Raw genomic sequence first — 15411 nt, 5'->3', positions numbered from 1 at the left:
ACTCAGCCCTAGGGTGCCCCAGCATGCAGAGGTTGAGCAGAGAAGGAGGTTAAGAGAAGATGGATAACCTGGTAAAAGCAGGAAAGTCTAGAAGAGAAAGCACTTTGAAGGGGAGTGGGACCTTGTGTTAAATGCTACTGAGCTTCTGAGTGAGATGGAGACAGAGTGTCAACCATTGGGTTTGACAAGATTGTGGTTGGGATGGAGCCCAGTGGCGCAGAGAGGATCACAGCCCATGTGGAGTGTGCTGAGGAATGAATGAGATAGTATCCTAACATGTACCTGCACGTTTCAGATATTCTTCAACATAATTTAATGGCAGAATAAGATGTCTAATTGTACATTTTACCTAACTACTTATTTTCTTCCTACTCAGTGACATTTATGTTGCTTCTAACTTTCACTATTACAAACAAGATCAGAGCGAATACCTGTGTAAACTTTCTTTTCTAACTTGAGCGTTGTTTCCTTTGAATGGAGTCACAGAAATGGAGATGCTGGCCCAAGAGCAGAGCGTCTTTAAAGCTTATGGTTTTTCTTCGCTCAGATATTTCCAGAAGGACTGGACAGTTGGCTCTGCCTCCGGCAGCGTCTGAAGGTCCAGCCTCTTGACTGTCAGTTGGGTCCTTTCAAAATGAATCTCTCCTTTTATCAATTTAGAAGTTACTTTTGAATAGAGAATGGAATGACAAAAACCAAAACACTTTAAAAAATGAAAACTATACAGAGCTCACTAAGTAATGTTAAACAGAAATGCCTGTATAGCAATCACCAGTTATATGGAGCCACAACTTAAATGTGATGAGAGTGTTTGTTATTAATCCCTTTTCACTAAGGTTCTGGTGGAACCTTAAACCAGGTGTGGCTGATGAAAATACTCAGCCATGATTTTTCTCCTCCACACCTATGTTCTTACACAGTCATATAAATGTGGTCAAAGTTAAGGAAGTTTACCCTTTTGCAGTAAACACCCTGCAAATTCCCCACAGCAACTGTCTGCTGATATCAGAGGATGACTCTACCCTCCCTGGGGTAGGGTTTTATAAGCATCCCCAGCTTGTAGCAAAAGGAGAACAACTTTCAGGGTGATCATCATCTCAAAAATGACCTATTCCTCCCACCACACCCCTCAAAATAAAACTCCCACTACTTTAGAGTTATTTCGTGGTCACATGGTTAATCATCCCTCCCAGCTGCAGGAGCCGGATGAAAGGCGCTGACCCCGGCTGCCTTGCTGGCTTTGCTATTTAATGGCTTCCTGCCTAGCATGGCGGCAGCTCACCCAGGATCAGCAGCACCCAGTAGGACAGTGCCTACTACGGCCGCATCATCTCACCTAGGACTGACTGGCAGTGCCTGGCATAGCAGCGCCTTGCCCAGGACTGACAGTGCTCAGTGTGGCAGCACTGCAGATTCTGCAGGAGGTGCTGGCTCTGCTGTAGCTTATCTGCAGTGATCTGTCCTGCTCCCTTTCAGCTTACTGCTACTTGCCAGGCCTTAAGTGGAAGAATGGAGTGTTGATTGTGTCAGTCAAGAACAGGTGTGGTAAGAGATAGGCATGGACATCTCCCTCCCTCCCTTTCACTGAGAAAATGTTCTGGAGAGGTCCTGGATCACCCCAAATAATCCCCAAAATGGAAAGTAGAGCATGCCACCTAACAACTCAGCAGGGTGGTTGAGAGTTCTAGAATCTGGCAGACCTGGGTGAATTTCTGCACTGTTACTGACTCTATGACCAGGTGTGGATGACTTAACTTCTCTGAATCTTATTTCCCTCATCTGTTTAACAAATAGGATAATATAGTATCAGCTTTATAAAACTGTTGCAAGAAATTCACATGATAATGTATGTAAACACCTACCATAGTATCCATAGTGACACAGCCCATGCTCAATCAAGATTAATGATCACCATCACTAGCCTACCCACCCCTGCTGTTGAATCTTTTTTACTTTCATTGCTCCAAGTTTGTGGCTCAGACCTGACTCATCAACCCTTTTTCTTGCAGGAAGTTTTGCAAAGCAACTTGGTCAACCTGCTGTTTCCAAAACTTTGGGGTAAGTCCTGGATGTTCAAGACAGAGTAAGAGTTGGATCGCTTTCCTGCTGACTTGAGCAGGATAGGTCTGGGGAGTAAGTCTTCTTGGCTCTCCTAGGTTATAACAACCACAGTGCGGAGCCTAGTGCAATGAGATATGTAATTTACGCAGCACCTCCTGACCTGGCTGCCTCTGTGATTGGCCCCTTTGACTGGCCCAGCTGCTAAATGCTAAGGAAGTGGGAGAGGTGGCCAGAGTCTGCAGTAGACTCTAACAATCAAGGCAGTAGTCAGAAGATTGAAATGAGCAAACCCAGAAGAGGCGGGTAACAGTAGCTGCTGTAACGGACAAGCCTCAAATCACCATGGCTCAACCCAGGGAAAGTTTGTTTCTTACTCAAGGAAAGTTCAATTCAGATATCCTGGAACAGGTGGAGAACCTTCCACATTATCTTCCAAGAGCCCAGGCTTCTTCCATTTTATAGCTTCATCTTCTGTGCCCTTGAGCCCGTGCTGGTCCTTCTGCATCCCAGCAGCAGAGTGGACGAGAGACTGCAGAGCCTCACAGGAGTTTCTTAGGAGTCGGCCCTGGAAGTGGCATACAGCTCTTCCGCTTATGGTTTCCTGGCCAAAATCCAGGCTTTCAGCCAGAGCTTAGTGAAATTCAGGCATACCTAACTGCAAGGCAGGCTAGTAAATGAAGTCTAGCTGCATGCCCAAGAGGTAGAGGAAATAGGTTTTGGTGCCACACATTTTTCTAGAGAGAGCATGAGAAAGTGTCTGAGGCATAAAATTGGGAAGGCTACACTTGGATGGCTTTTGACCTCAACTTAGTGCCTTTGGGTGAGGTGGAGAGAGGACGGTTGAATTGCTGCCTTGTCTGGGACTGGATTCTCTGCCAATTTCCTTACAGGGATAGATTTTCAGCTCCAGCAGTGGAGACCCGTCCTAGCATCTGGGGGGAGTGCCCACCAAAGTTTGCTACCAAGCTGGGCCGAGTTGTGGTCAAAGAAGGACAGATGGGACGATTCTCCTGCAAGATCACTGGCCGGCCCCAACCGCAGGTCACCTGGCTCAAGGTGAGGTTTCTGTCTGCCCTGACCCTGATCCAGCCTGTATTAGTCTGTTCTCATGCTGCTAATAGACATACCCAAGACTGGGTAATTTATAAAGGAAAGAGGTTTAATGGACTCACAGTTCCACATGACTGGGGAGGCCTCAAAATCACGGCAGAAGGCGAATGAGGAGCAAAGTCATGCCTTACATGGTGGCAGGCAAGAGAGCGTGTGCAGAGGAGCAACTCTTTGTAAAACCATCAGATCACATGAGACTTACTCACTATCATGAGAACAGCACGGGGAAACCCGCCCCATGATTCAGTTGCCTCCTACTGGGTCCCTCCCACAACACATGGGAATTATGGGAGTGACATTTCAAGATGAGATTTGGGTGGGGACACAGCCAAACCACATCACAGCCTTAGGGACCCTGAAAATTCAGGGTTAGACCCTTCAACTAGTAGGACTCTTTTGATTCTGTTCCTCCTGTTTCAGGTAGTTCTCAGGGGTTCTCTGTATGTTTGTTAGTGATGCATGTTCCTGCCCCCATTACAGCTCTCCCTCTGTTACTCAGAACACAGTGTTCTGACATTTCTCACACTCACAAGATAACAGAAAACTTGTGAGTCAAGACAAGCCTGACAATCTCAAGAGAGTGGACTGTGAAGTTAGGGTACTAGGTGTCAAGCCACAGCTCCCTGGTTTATAAAGCCTGTGAAGCTGGATAAGTCATTTGATTTCTTGGAACCCTGGTTTCCTTATCTGTGAGACAGAAATAATACCACCTGCCTCAAAATATTGTCAGGAGGCTCCATGTGGAAGGGATTTATAAATCATTCAGGGCTGAGGGAAGTGAAGCTTCAGTGGGAGAGGTGGGCGGGCAAGGGAGGCAGTGGCATGGGGTTGGGGATGGCTGTTAAACAGGGCAGTAAGGATCCAAGGGGGACAGGTAGAGTCATGGCCAGGGGAATAGGTTTTTCGGAGATGGAATGCCTGGGTAAAAGTGGGTATTGACACCTTTTACCTGCTTCGTAATTCTCTTAAACTCCCCTAGGAGAAGACTAAAAGGAGCTAAGGAAAAACTGAAGTGAGGAATATGGGATTTCCTACCTCAAACTCAACCTCCTTTTGAAACTGTTTCCAGGCATCTGCTCTAAGTGGGACAGAGCACCACACCACATCCATAGACCTCAAATCAGGGCCCCTGAACTGTTTAAAGTCGGCTCTCTGAGCGCATTGACAGGGCCCACAGCAGAGGGCGCTGCTGCCCAGGCCCTGGAGTCTGTCCCGCCAGGATTGGCAGGAGGCAGGAGGCAGGACACAGCCAGAAGGGAAGCAGATTGGTATGACCAAGTTACCCCATTGCCATCCACAGGGAAACATTCCACTGCAGCCGAGTGCCCGTGTGTCTATGTCTGAGAAGAACGGGATGCAGGTTCTGGAAATCCATGGAGTCAACCAAGATGACATGGGAGTGTACACATGCCTGGTGGTGAACGGGTCAGGCAAGGCCTCGATGTCAGCTGAACTTTCCATCCAAGGTATCGACCAGTGGCGGGCTAGCGCAGAACGATCCCTGCCTGGTGCCACACCCTCCTAGAGGAGCTGCTTGTTCACTGCGCACCTGTGTGTGTATACACGTGGCCCACTCACACACCCAGGCACTCCCCGGGGGCAGATCCTTTTTGTTTTTTCTCTTCAGACGGAGTCTTGCTCTGTCGCCCAGGCTAGAGTGCAGTGACATGACCTCAGCTCACTGCAACCTCTGCCACCCAGGTTCGAGTGATTCTCCTGCCTCAGCATCCTGAGTAGCTGGGACTACAGGCATGCGCCACCACACCTGGCTAATTTTTGTATTTTTTGTAGAGACAGGGTTTTACCATGTTGGCCAGGCTGACCTCAAGTGATCTGCCTGCCTTGGCTTCCCAACGGGCTGGTATTACAGGCGTGAGCCACCCTGCCCGGCCGCCAGGGGCAGGTCTTTGACGAGAAGAAAGGGTGAGCAGGGGCAGCACAGACCTGGCCATGGGGAAGATGCCCTGTGCTTGGCTGCCACCTTCCCTTGTGTTCCCCTACTCTCCCCCTCCATGTCTTCGGTCCTTTCTTCTTACCTGGACTCGCTTTTGTATCTTTGATTGCCAAATGGAAGAATGAATGTTGCTAACATCTTGCCATCACCCCAAATTTAACCTGACCAGAATTTACTCATAGTTTACTCTGTCCTTCAAGTCAGGCGATCCTTTGACTTGACTCCCTCTACCAGGGTTCCCATGTTTCTTCACACCCAGACTGGACTTTCCAGCATCCTTTTGACCCCGGCCTCTTTCTCCTTGAGTCATCAGCCCTGTCAGTTCTTCCTTGGAAGTCTCGTTGAACACGTCTCCTCCTTACACTTCCTTGGTTCCTGAGGAGGTCCGGGCTGGTTCTTCCAGGACGTCAGGGAAGCCCAGGCTGAGGAGGGAGTGCGTGGATGGGGAAGGGGCTGCACGTCACTTTACTGGAGCAGGAACTCGGGGGTCAGGAAGGGAAGTGGCTTTCAGTCCTTCCTCCTTCTTTGTCCCCCTCTTTTCTTCTGATTTTTCTCTTCTGCATCTCCTTCTTCTCAGAAACGATTCCTCCTTGCTCTTGTTACTTTTTTTGGCCCGGATATTTTTCACAATCTACAGAGAGAAATATATTTCACAGTACGTTGCAACCCAGAACGTGTATACGTAGGTAAGCACGTTTCAGGAAGCCATCCTGACTGTGCTGTGCACAGTGCGCGCTGGTATTCTCTACTTCACTTGACATCATTAAAACAAGAAATCCTGTCATGACCAGAGAACCTGACTTGGTGGCTCACTGCTGGATAAGGAACTGCCATCAGACACCCAGAGCAATGTGTGCCTGCCCTGGCGTTGAGTTAAAAGCTGTTCCCTCCTGGTGGACTTCATGACAAAATATCTAATAGTTGTTTTAAAATACTCAAAAACAAACAAAAGAAAACAAAAATGGATAGATAAGACCGGCAAAATGTGATATCGCCTTAATCGTGGTGATGGCTTTCAGGGTTTGTTATATCTTTCTACTATTGTATGTTTTGAAATTTACCATGATACGATTTGATAAAGAATATAGCAGGAAAAATATGTATTTTATGTTTTTTCTTTGGAGAACTGGGTAACATTAACAGTGTGCTTTTCTGTACAATGGTAGGCTACAGCGTTTGGGTTTGGAATTTCAGATGTTTGTTTGTCCCTGGGTTGGTTTTTTTTCCTTCTGTTTAGTGAACAGAAACAGATTCCATGCCCTCAGGGTATGGTAGCACCAGCCACTATTAAAAAGCCCAAAGGACAGCACCTGAAGTTTTGACAATGTTCTCCAGGGCTGGGGGGAACTCACAGGCCAAAGACGTTCAGCACCAGAGAAGCTGGAAGGAGCCAGTAGGGTGGGACCACGGTGATGGGGAAGTGCCTGGGGAGGGAAAGCTTGGTGCATACGGCATTCTACTAACAGTCTTTCCACCCTTCCCCCTTTTTCCAGGTTTGGACAGTGCCAATAGGTATGTCTAGGCTTTGTGACTTTTACGTTTTCCATCTTGAAATGCCCTGCAAGGAAAGAAGGGATGTTATCGAGAAATGCCCTGAATTTCTGAATCATCTTATGGGGCAGAAGAATTGGCCTTTTGGAGGGTGTTGTTTTATTTTGGGTGTTTTGTCTTGTTCTCCTAGTGTAATATGACACACAGGTTCTATCTCAGGTTGCTGTCAATATTGAGACTGGAAAACTCACTGTCACCACCTTTCTCAGTATCTACACAGTCTTTTCTCTGGTTAGTGTCCTGAGGAAGAACACTTCTGTGAGAAGGCCACCTTCCTCATTCCAGGACAGAACCTGTTCACTCATGCAGCCCAGACCCAGGAGGAGCCTCTTTCTTGTGTGTGAGGCTCAGTGCTAGATGCTTGGGTGTGCAGGGGTGGGCATAGAGGAGGACTTAGGCGGAGCTACACGAATGCTCGTTACCAACTGGGATGTGTCTGTGAGGAAGGACAACAGGAAGGCACTGATTAGAATAGAGGGGCCAGAAAGCCGTTTTGGAGCTTGGTATTTGAGCTCAGACCTGTGCAAAGGAATGTTAGCTGGTGAAGACAAGCTCAGGGAGTGTGCTCCAAAAAGCAGGGATAGTGTGTAGAAGCTGTGAACCAAGAGGTGAGCCCATGGGGACCCAGAAGGATGCCAGTGTGGCCATAACCTGGTGAGTGGTGGGACGGTGTCTGTACGATCAGGAGCAGCCAGAGCTGGCATTCCTGTGGGCCCTCTTGTGGGGCTCGGTTTCGTTCTTAATGTCGTGGAAAAGCTGTTGGAAAATTCTCGGGCTTGAAATGACATAATTTGATGAATGTTTTTAAAAGATCGACTATAGGGCCGGGTGCGGTGGCTCAAGCCTGTAATCCCAGCACTTTGGGAGGCCGAGAGGGGTGGATCACGAGGTCAGGAGATCGAGACCATCCTGGCTAACACGGTGAAACCCCGTCTCTACTAAAAAATACAAAAAAACTAGCTGGGCGAGGTGGCGGGCGCCTGTAGTCCCAGCTAATCGGGAGGCTGAGGCAGGAGAATGGCGTAAACCCGGGAGGCGGAGCTTGCAGTGAGTCGAGATCCGGCCACTGCACTCCAGTCTGGGCGACAGAGTGAGACTCCATCTCAAAAAAAAAAGAAAAAGAAAAAAAAAGATCGACTATAGTCGCTGTATAGAAAATAGCTTAGAGAGGCAGAGTGGACGTGGGACTTCGGAGGCAGGGGTTGAACTAGGGAGGCACCAGTGGAGAAGGGAAATGTAGGGAAAGCCGAGCTCTGCAGGGCTGCAGGACAGGCACATGTCGGGAATGGCTGCTTGTGCTCTGGCTTGGGAAACTGGGCACACTGCAGAGAAAGATGCTCTTACTTGCTCTTAACTTGTGGGCTTTTGTGACCCCTGGAATCCGTGCTTGTGATGAGTAATGTTTGTGAGTAACCAGATGATCATTCTATTCTCCCCTCTCCTCACCCACCCTACCCCCACCCTACCCCCACCCTCACCACCACACAGGTCATTTGGGAGAGAAACAAAAGCCACCAATTCCGACGTCAGGAGGGAGGTGACCAATGTAATCTCAAAGGAGTTGAAACTGGACAGTCTGGAGGCTGCAGCCGAAAGCAAGAACTGCTCCAGCCTCCAGAGAGGTGGCTCCCCAGCCTGGGCTGCAAACAGCCAGCCTCAGCCCCCAAGGGAGCCCAAGCTGGAGTCATGCAAGGACTCGCCCAGAACGGCCCCGCAGACCCCGGTCCTTCAGACGACTTCCAGCTCCATCACCCTGCAGGCCGCAAGAGTTCAGCCAGAACCAAGAGCACCAGGCCTGGGGGCCCTATCGCCTTCTGGAGAAGAGAGGAAGAGGCCAGCTGCTCCCCGTCCAGCCACCTTCCCCACCAGGCAGCCTGGCCTGGGGAGGCAAGACGTTGTGAGCAAGGCTGCTACCGGGAGAATCCCCATGGAGGGCCAGAAGGATTCAGCATTCCCCAAATTTGAGAGCAAGCCCCAAAGCCAGGAGGTCAGAGAAAATCAAACTGTCAAGTTCAGATGTGAAGGTGAGTAGAGGTAATTACGGTCACCGGTTGCCAAAATGTAGCCTCTTGGTGGCCACTCCCTTCCTTCAGCACCCAGCTGGTCTGCACCTCCTATATCCACTCATCTTCTTGGACTAGCTCCCCTAAAAAACCACCTTACAGGTCCTCAGGGGGGACTCATTGACTCATTGTAGAAATGCCCTTTACTCTGGAGAGACCCCTAACAGTAGCCTATTGTTTGCTGTTGGATAGAGTACCGGCCCTGTTCTTACCACCCTAGAAGAAACACCCTCGTTATTGCCAACATCAAAAAACAAACCTCCTGGTCTCCTCCGCCCTTTCGTCCCCTTGCCTGGCTTTGGCCGACCTGGAGACCTGACCCATCACCCTGTATTCATCCTCCTCAAGGCCCCTGACTCTGTCTCAGCAGGTTTCATCTTGTGGAGTGTGGTTGAGGGTGAGGAAGCAGACTCAGAGGTGGGAGGGCAGCTCCACACCAGACTGAGCCCTTTCCTCCAGCTCACGCCTTCCCCACCTACCTCACAAGCACGGGATGCTCTCCAGGGCACAGGGAGCTCATGTTCTTCACCTGGCCCTGTAGTTTCAGGGATTCCAAAGCCTGAAGTGGCCTGGTTCCTGGAAGGCACCCCCGTGAGGAGACAGGAAGGCAGCATTGAGGTTTATGAAGATGCTGGCTCCCATTACCTCTGCCTGCTGAGAGCCCGGACCAGGGACAGTGGAACGTACAGCTGCACTGCTTCCAACGCCCGAGGCCAGGTGTCCTGTAGCTGGACCCTCCAAGTGGAAAGTGAGTACACTTCTCCGGGTCACCCTGCATTCTTTGTGGGACAACCAGTCATGGGGTGCTTCACCTTCTTCAGATGGTTCATCTCCTACAGTCCCCTGCCTTGGTGCACAGCCCGATAGAAATGTCACCCCCAACCACATGCCAGGCCCAAGTATGTGGCTCCAGGCCAGTGATTCATAATCAGGAGTTCACATCAGAATCACCTCAAAATCAACATGCATGGCCCCACGCCCAGCCCAGCTGACAGCTACCTTTCCTAGGTCCCTCGGCTGTTCGAATAGTGTCGTGACTCAGTTTGTAACCACAGAGAACTGAGTGTTCATTAAATATACAGGTTTAGAGTAATGTGAGATGATGTGGGATCCCACATCTTTTATGTTTATTGTACTGTCTGTTTATAAAAGTAATGTATGTTCATTGTGGGGAGTTTAAACAATATATAATCTTATGACTCAGAAATAAATTATATTTTAATGTTTTTATACAAACTTACCATTGTGGTATTTGTATACTGCTTTCTATCCCAATTCGCTCATGTGATATTAACATCTTTTTATACAATTCTTGGAAAGCATGACTTTTAGTAGCCATATAATATTGCATGGAATGGCTGTATCTAATTTAGGTATGCTGTTATTTGTTGAATTAATTAAATTGTTTCCATTTTCACTATTATAACATATCTATGATAAATATTATTGTATCTGTCTATCTCTATAAAATTTCCCCCTTACTCTAAATGCATGTGTAGGCCCTCCGCCCATGCCATACACTTGAGAAATGTATTAACAAATACCACAAGAGTAGAATCTGCAAATTGCAGGCTGCTGGAAACTGTAGAACAAATAACTTTCACCAATTTTTTTTTCCACATACAAATTGCAAGCAAAAAAAAAAAAAAGACAACCTACAGAAAACTTAGATTAGAAGGTTTATAGTAACATCAACGATTACAATAATTTTTGATAATCTTGTACCAACTCTGAGATAATCTTTAAAAAGTTTTTATGGGAACATCAAGAAAATTTGGACACTGATAAGATTTAATATAAAGGAATTTGTGGTGTTTTAAGATGTGATGGTGGTCTCATTACTTTTTTTTTTTAATAAGTTCATCTGTTTGAGAGATATATCCTGAGTTATTTACTGGTGAAATGATATGGTTTTTTATATTTGACTTAGAAATAATTCATATTTGGGGAGCACTGACAGGAGTATCAATAAAATAATATTGATACAAATAAAAGTTGAGAGATCGGTACATAGGAATTCACTACACTGCTTTGTCTACTTTTGTGTATGTTTGAAAATTTTCCTAATGCACATTTCTAAAAGAAAAAAAAAACTTAGTGATGTATCCGTATAGTAGAATGCCAGACAGCATCCTGTAGACTGATGCTAAAACATGTTCAAGATGCACTAGGAAGGGAGAGGAACAAAGTACCAGCTCAGGTATAAAAGGAAGAAAAGATCTGTGTACACACATGCAAAAGATGCCTGTGTGTGCAGACATCATTTCTGGAAGAGCACACAAGTCCCTCTAGGAAGGGGAAACTGGGGGTCCACAGGAAGGAATGGGGCATCTTACTTTTCACTGTATACTATTGATTCACTGGGATTTTAACTATTGTTTAACTGGGATTTTTACTATCCTTGTGAATTCCTTTACAAGAAATATTATCCATGCCATTTGGAGGTGGGAGTGCCGGTAGGAAGAGTTCACAGGTCTAGGAGATCAAACCTCATCCAGGCCAGGTTTCTGTCCCTGTGCGGGGGACAGAAATATGGTGTCAGGTCCACCACAGGTTAATGGCGTATCCAGAGCGCCTAGATTCTCCTGTGGCTTCTTCTGCTATGAATTTATCTAAGCCTCGTAGAGGACTATTTTTAGCCTGTTTGCGTCATGGGATAATACATCTCACGTTGATTCCCTATCTTGTTGTGTTTTGTGTGACAACTTTGAGATATAATTCATGTAACATAAAAGGCACCATTTTAAAGTATACAATTCAGTGGTTTTTAATATATTCACAGAGTTGTGTGGCCATCACCATCATCTAATTTCAGAACATTTTCATTACCCCTCCCAAAAAATCCTACCCATTAGCCATCACTCCCTGTTCTCCCATCCCCACAACCCCTGGTAGCCACTCATCTACTTTTTTGTCTCTATGGGTTTTCCCCTGCTGAACATTTGATGTTAAGTGGAGTCATTCAGTATGTGGCCTTTCGTGTCTGGCTTCTTTCTCTTAGCTTAATGTTTTCAAGGTTCATCTGTGTTGTAGCAGGTGTTAGTACCTCACTCATCCGTGTGGCTGAGTCATAGCCTATCGTATGGATATAGCGTGTTTTGTTTATGCATGCATCAGTTGAGGTCCATGTGGTTGTTTCTACTTTTTAGCTATGGTGAAAAGTGTTGCTCTGCACGTTTATGTACGAGTTGTTTTCAACACCTGTTTTCAACTTTGAGGTTTAGACCACATATATTGTTGGGTCATAAGGTAATTCTGGATTTAACCCTCTGAGGAACTAACAAACTGTTTTGCACCATTTTACATTCTTCTAGCAATGTACGAGTGTTGCAGTTTTTCCACATTCTCACCAATACTTGTTATTTTCTTGTTTGCTTGCTTGCTTTTTTTAAAAAACAAGGTCTTGCTTTGTCAATGGGGCTAGAGTACAGTGGCATGATATTAGCTCACTGTAACCTTGAACTCCTGGGCTCAAGCGATCCTCTTGCCTCGCCTCCTGAGTAGGTGGGACTACAGGTGCTTGCCACCACACTTGGCTAATTTTTTTTTTATTTGTAGAGGTGGGGGTCTCACTATGTTGCCCAGGCTGGTCTCAAACTCCTAGACTTGAGTGATCCTCCCACTTCAACCTCCCAAAGTACTAGGATTATAGGCATGAGCCTCTGCACTCAGCCTGTTTTCCATTTTTTCATTGTAGCCATTCACAATCATCTGACTATGATTTTTTTTTTTTTTTTTTTTGAAACAGGGTCTTACTCTGTTGCCCAGGCTGGAGTGCAGTGGCATGATAATAGCTCATTGCAGCCTCAACATCCCAGTCTCAAGTGATCCTTCCCACCTCAGCCTTCTGGGTAACTGGGACCATAGGCACATGCCACCATACTCAACTAATTTTGTTTATTTTTGTAGATACAAGGTCTCACTATTTGCCCAGGCTGGTCTTGAACTCCTCGCTCAAGCAGTCCTCCCACTTTAGCCTCCTAAAGTGCTGGGTTTACAGGCATGAGCCATCACACCCAGCCTGACTGCAATTTTGATTTGCATTTCTCTGATGACTAGTGATTTTGAGTATCATTTCATATACTTATTGGACATTTGTATATCTCCTTCAGAGAAATGCCTATTCAAATACTTTACCCATGTTTTAATTGGGTCATTTACTTTTTTATTATTGAGTTGTAGGAGTTCTTTATATATTCTGGATACAAGTCATTTACCAGACATGATTTACAGTAATCCTCTCTCATTCTGTAAAGGCTGGATTATTTGTCATGTGTGGCCACAGAAGTCCCTGCTTAGTTAGTTTAGTGATCAGCTAATTGATTGAATGGAGAGTTCCTTTAACACCTTGAACTAATACTTTTCCCTGCCTTTGCCAAGGGGCTCTGTGTGTGTGTTACACCCATCTTCAGTGCTTCGGCCAGCAGTTTACAGGTCTGCTTTAGCCTTTACTTTCTGCTTGCACCAAAGCTCCAGGTCAGCCAGAGGTGAGACAGGAGGGCCTTCTTACATCTTCCCTGGGCAGGCTCACAGCCCTGCATATCCATGTGGGCTTCTCAGTTCTCAGGAATCTGTCAGAGTTTTTCAAAGTCCTGGACATCTCATTCCCCAGTTTTTCCTTATAAGTTTTTTGATCAGACTCTTGTTAGCCCCAAATGATATTGCTCTCTCAAGTAGCTGTAATATTAAACAATTGCTACTGATTGTTTTTAACAAACACCCTGGAGATGGGGTCATCCACACAGAGTAAACTCTGAGTCAGGTTAAATAAAGACAACCCTGAAAATGGAGCTATTGAAGGAGCTGCCAGACAGGGCAAAGAGTGACCATTCTCTTAGGGGTGGGGTTTTTCAGGAGCTCTGAACCCATCCTACCTCTTGCTAAGTGGCTGATTTTCACAAGTACCATAGTACTGTGGATTTTCAGAGTTACTCCAGAGCTGGGGCAAGGGAGACAAGAGTGAGAAAGCACATAGCTTGCTGTTCTTACCAAGATTCAGCTGTGTGTTTTGTTGTTGTTGTTGTTGTTGTTTGTTTTTTTGGGGGTGGAGGGGCAGAGTACTGTTGTTTGGGTTTTTTGTTGTTGTTGTTTATTGTTTTTACTTTTTAGAGACAGGGTCTCACTCTGTCACCCAGACTGGAGTGCAGTGGCGTGATCATAGCTTGCTACAGCCTCAAATTGGACTCAAGCAATCCTCCTGCCTCAACCTACTAAGTGAGACTACAGGCACATGCCATCATGCCTGGCTAATATTTTAATTTTATTTTTTTGGTAGAGACAAGAGTCTTGCTGTTTCCCAGGCTGTTTTCAAACTTGTGGCTCGAGCAATCCTTCTGCCTTGGCCTCTCAAAGTGGTGATATGAAAGACGTGAGCCACCACACCTGGATGTTTGTTTGTTTTTAGTGAATGCTCTCAGAATGTTGCAAGCCTGTGGTTAATTTCTGGCATTCTGAAACCATTGCTTTTGACTCTTTTTGCCAGTATTGTTGTTGCTTTTATGAAGGAGTAGATCTTCAGAGGTCTTTACTCTGCCATTCTGCATCCTATCTTCTTGATGAAGACACTCGCTTTTCTAAAACCTCTCCAGTTCCTAAACATCCTAGTTAATTCTTGGCAGATGAGTTTACCAGGAAGCAGGTAATCTGATGGGTGTTCTTTTACCTACCCCTATAGACTTCTCTCTTTCTGTTTTCCTACACTGCAGAATACCTGTCTGTTTCCCTTCCCAAGACTTCTCCTTCTATCCCTTCCCATCTTCACAAGGATCGATCTAACAATGATTTACTCCCCTACCACTTCTTCAATCTTTCCCCTTCCCTTGTTGAGAGACCTATTTTTTCTCCCTACAAGCATGCTCTAGTTGTCCCTATGCTGAAAAAGGAAGGAAAATCTTCCTTCCACTTGAGAGCCCCTCAAGCTCCTACTCTATCCCTACTCTCTCTTTCATCCCTAGACTATGTTTGCTGCAAGTGGAGTCTCTATGTGCAGCTTGCACTTGATAGTAAAAGCTAACACTCACTGAGGATGTGCTATGCTAGGTTTTGTGCTAAATGCTCTACCTGGATTGTTTCATTTAGTTATTCCAACAATCTTACAAGAAAATCATACCCATTTTCTAGATGAGAATACTGATCTTTAGTAAGGTTAAATGACTTGTCCAAGTTCACATGCCTTGTAAAAGAGTGTATTTCTAGCCCAAATTGACCTTGTATGAAAGCCTATATCCTTTTTGATAACTCCCAAAGGCATTTCTCTAATGAGGGAGTTCAACACTGGCCAAGGGAAAGGGTAGAGAGGGTGCCTCCCCACACCCTCTGGGTGGTCTGTCTGACCCTTCCTCAGTGCCAGGCCTGTCCAGGTACACCATCACTCTGTCTTGCCACTACCCTCCCCTAGGATCTGGAGGAGAAAGTGCAACTGTACAGTCAGAGCTGGCTGTAAAACCTGGCTTCAGGATCGAGTTCAACTATGGGAAATTAGTAACTTCATCTGTAAAATGAACTCAAGAGAAAAACCTGATGGCATTGTCACAATCACATCTTGAAAAGTACCTGGCACATATTAGGCCCTCAAATTTTATTAGTTTTCTTGCCCATAAACCCCTGCAGTATAACATGGCATTTCCTCTCATCTCTGTATTGAATAGGCTGTGTTGAAAAGCACCATTGATA

The 15411-nt window shown here is 46.1% G+C and overlaps 1 protein-coding gene across 1 annotated transcript in view; it reads left to right on the top strand.

Moving 5' to 3' along the window:
* MYLK (myosin light chain kinase) overlaps positions 1–15411 on the top strand; it is a 222234-nt gene that overhangs the window by 90729 nt on the left and 116094 nt on the right. Inside the window, exons 4-9 of the mRNA XM_031935156.1 lie at positions 2010–2058; positions 2952–3117; positions 4472–4637; positions 6619–6637; positions 8165–8700; positions 9281–9487. Of these exons, the coding sequence (XP_031791016.1) occupies positions 2010–2058; positions 2952–3117; positions 4472–4637; positions 6619–6637; positions 8165–8700; positions 9281–9487 (1143 nt within the window). The remainder of the gene's footprint in view (positions 1–2009; positions 2059–2951; positions 3118–4471; positions 4638–6618; positions 6638–8164; positions 8701–9280; positions 9488–15411) is intronic.

The sequence above is a fragment of the Piliocolobus tephrosceles genome, chromosome 2 (genome assembly GCF_002776525.5).
Source record: "Piliocolobus tephrosceles isolate RC106 chromosome 2, ASM277652v3, whole genome shotgun sequence".
NCBI classification, from domain to species: domain Eukaryota; kingdom Metazoa; phylum Chordata; class Mammalia; order Primates; family Cercopithecidae; genus Piliocolobus; species Piliocolobus tephrosceles.
This window is presented reverse-complemented; position numbering and strand designations above follow the sequence as displayed.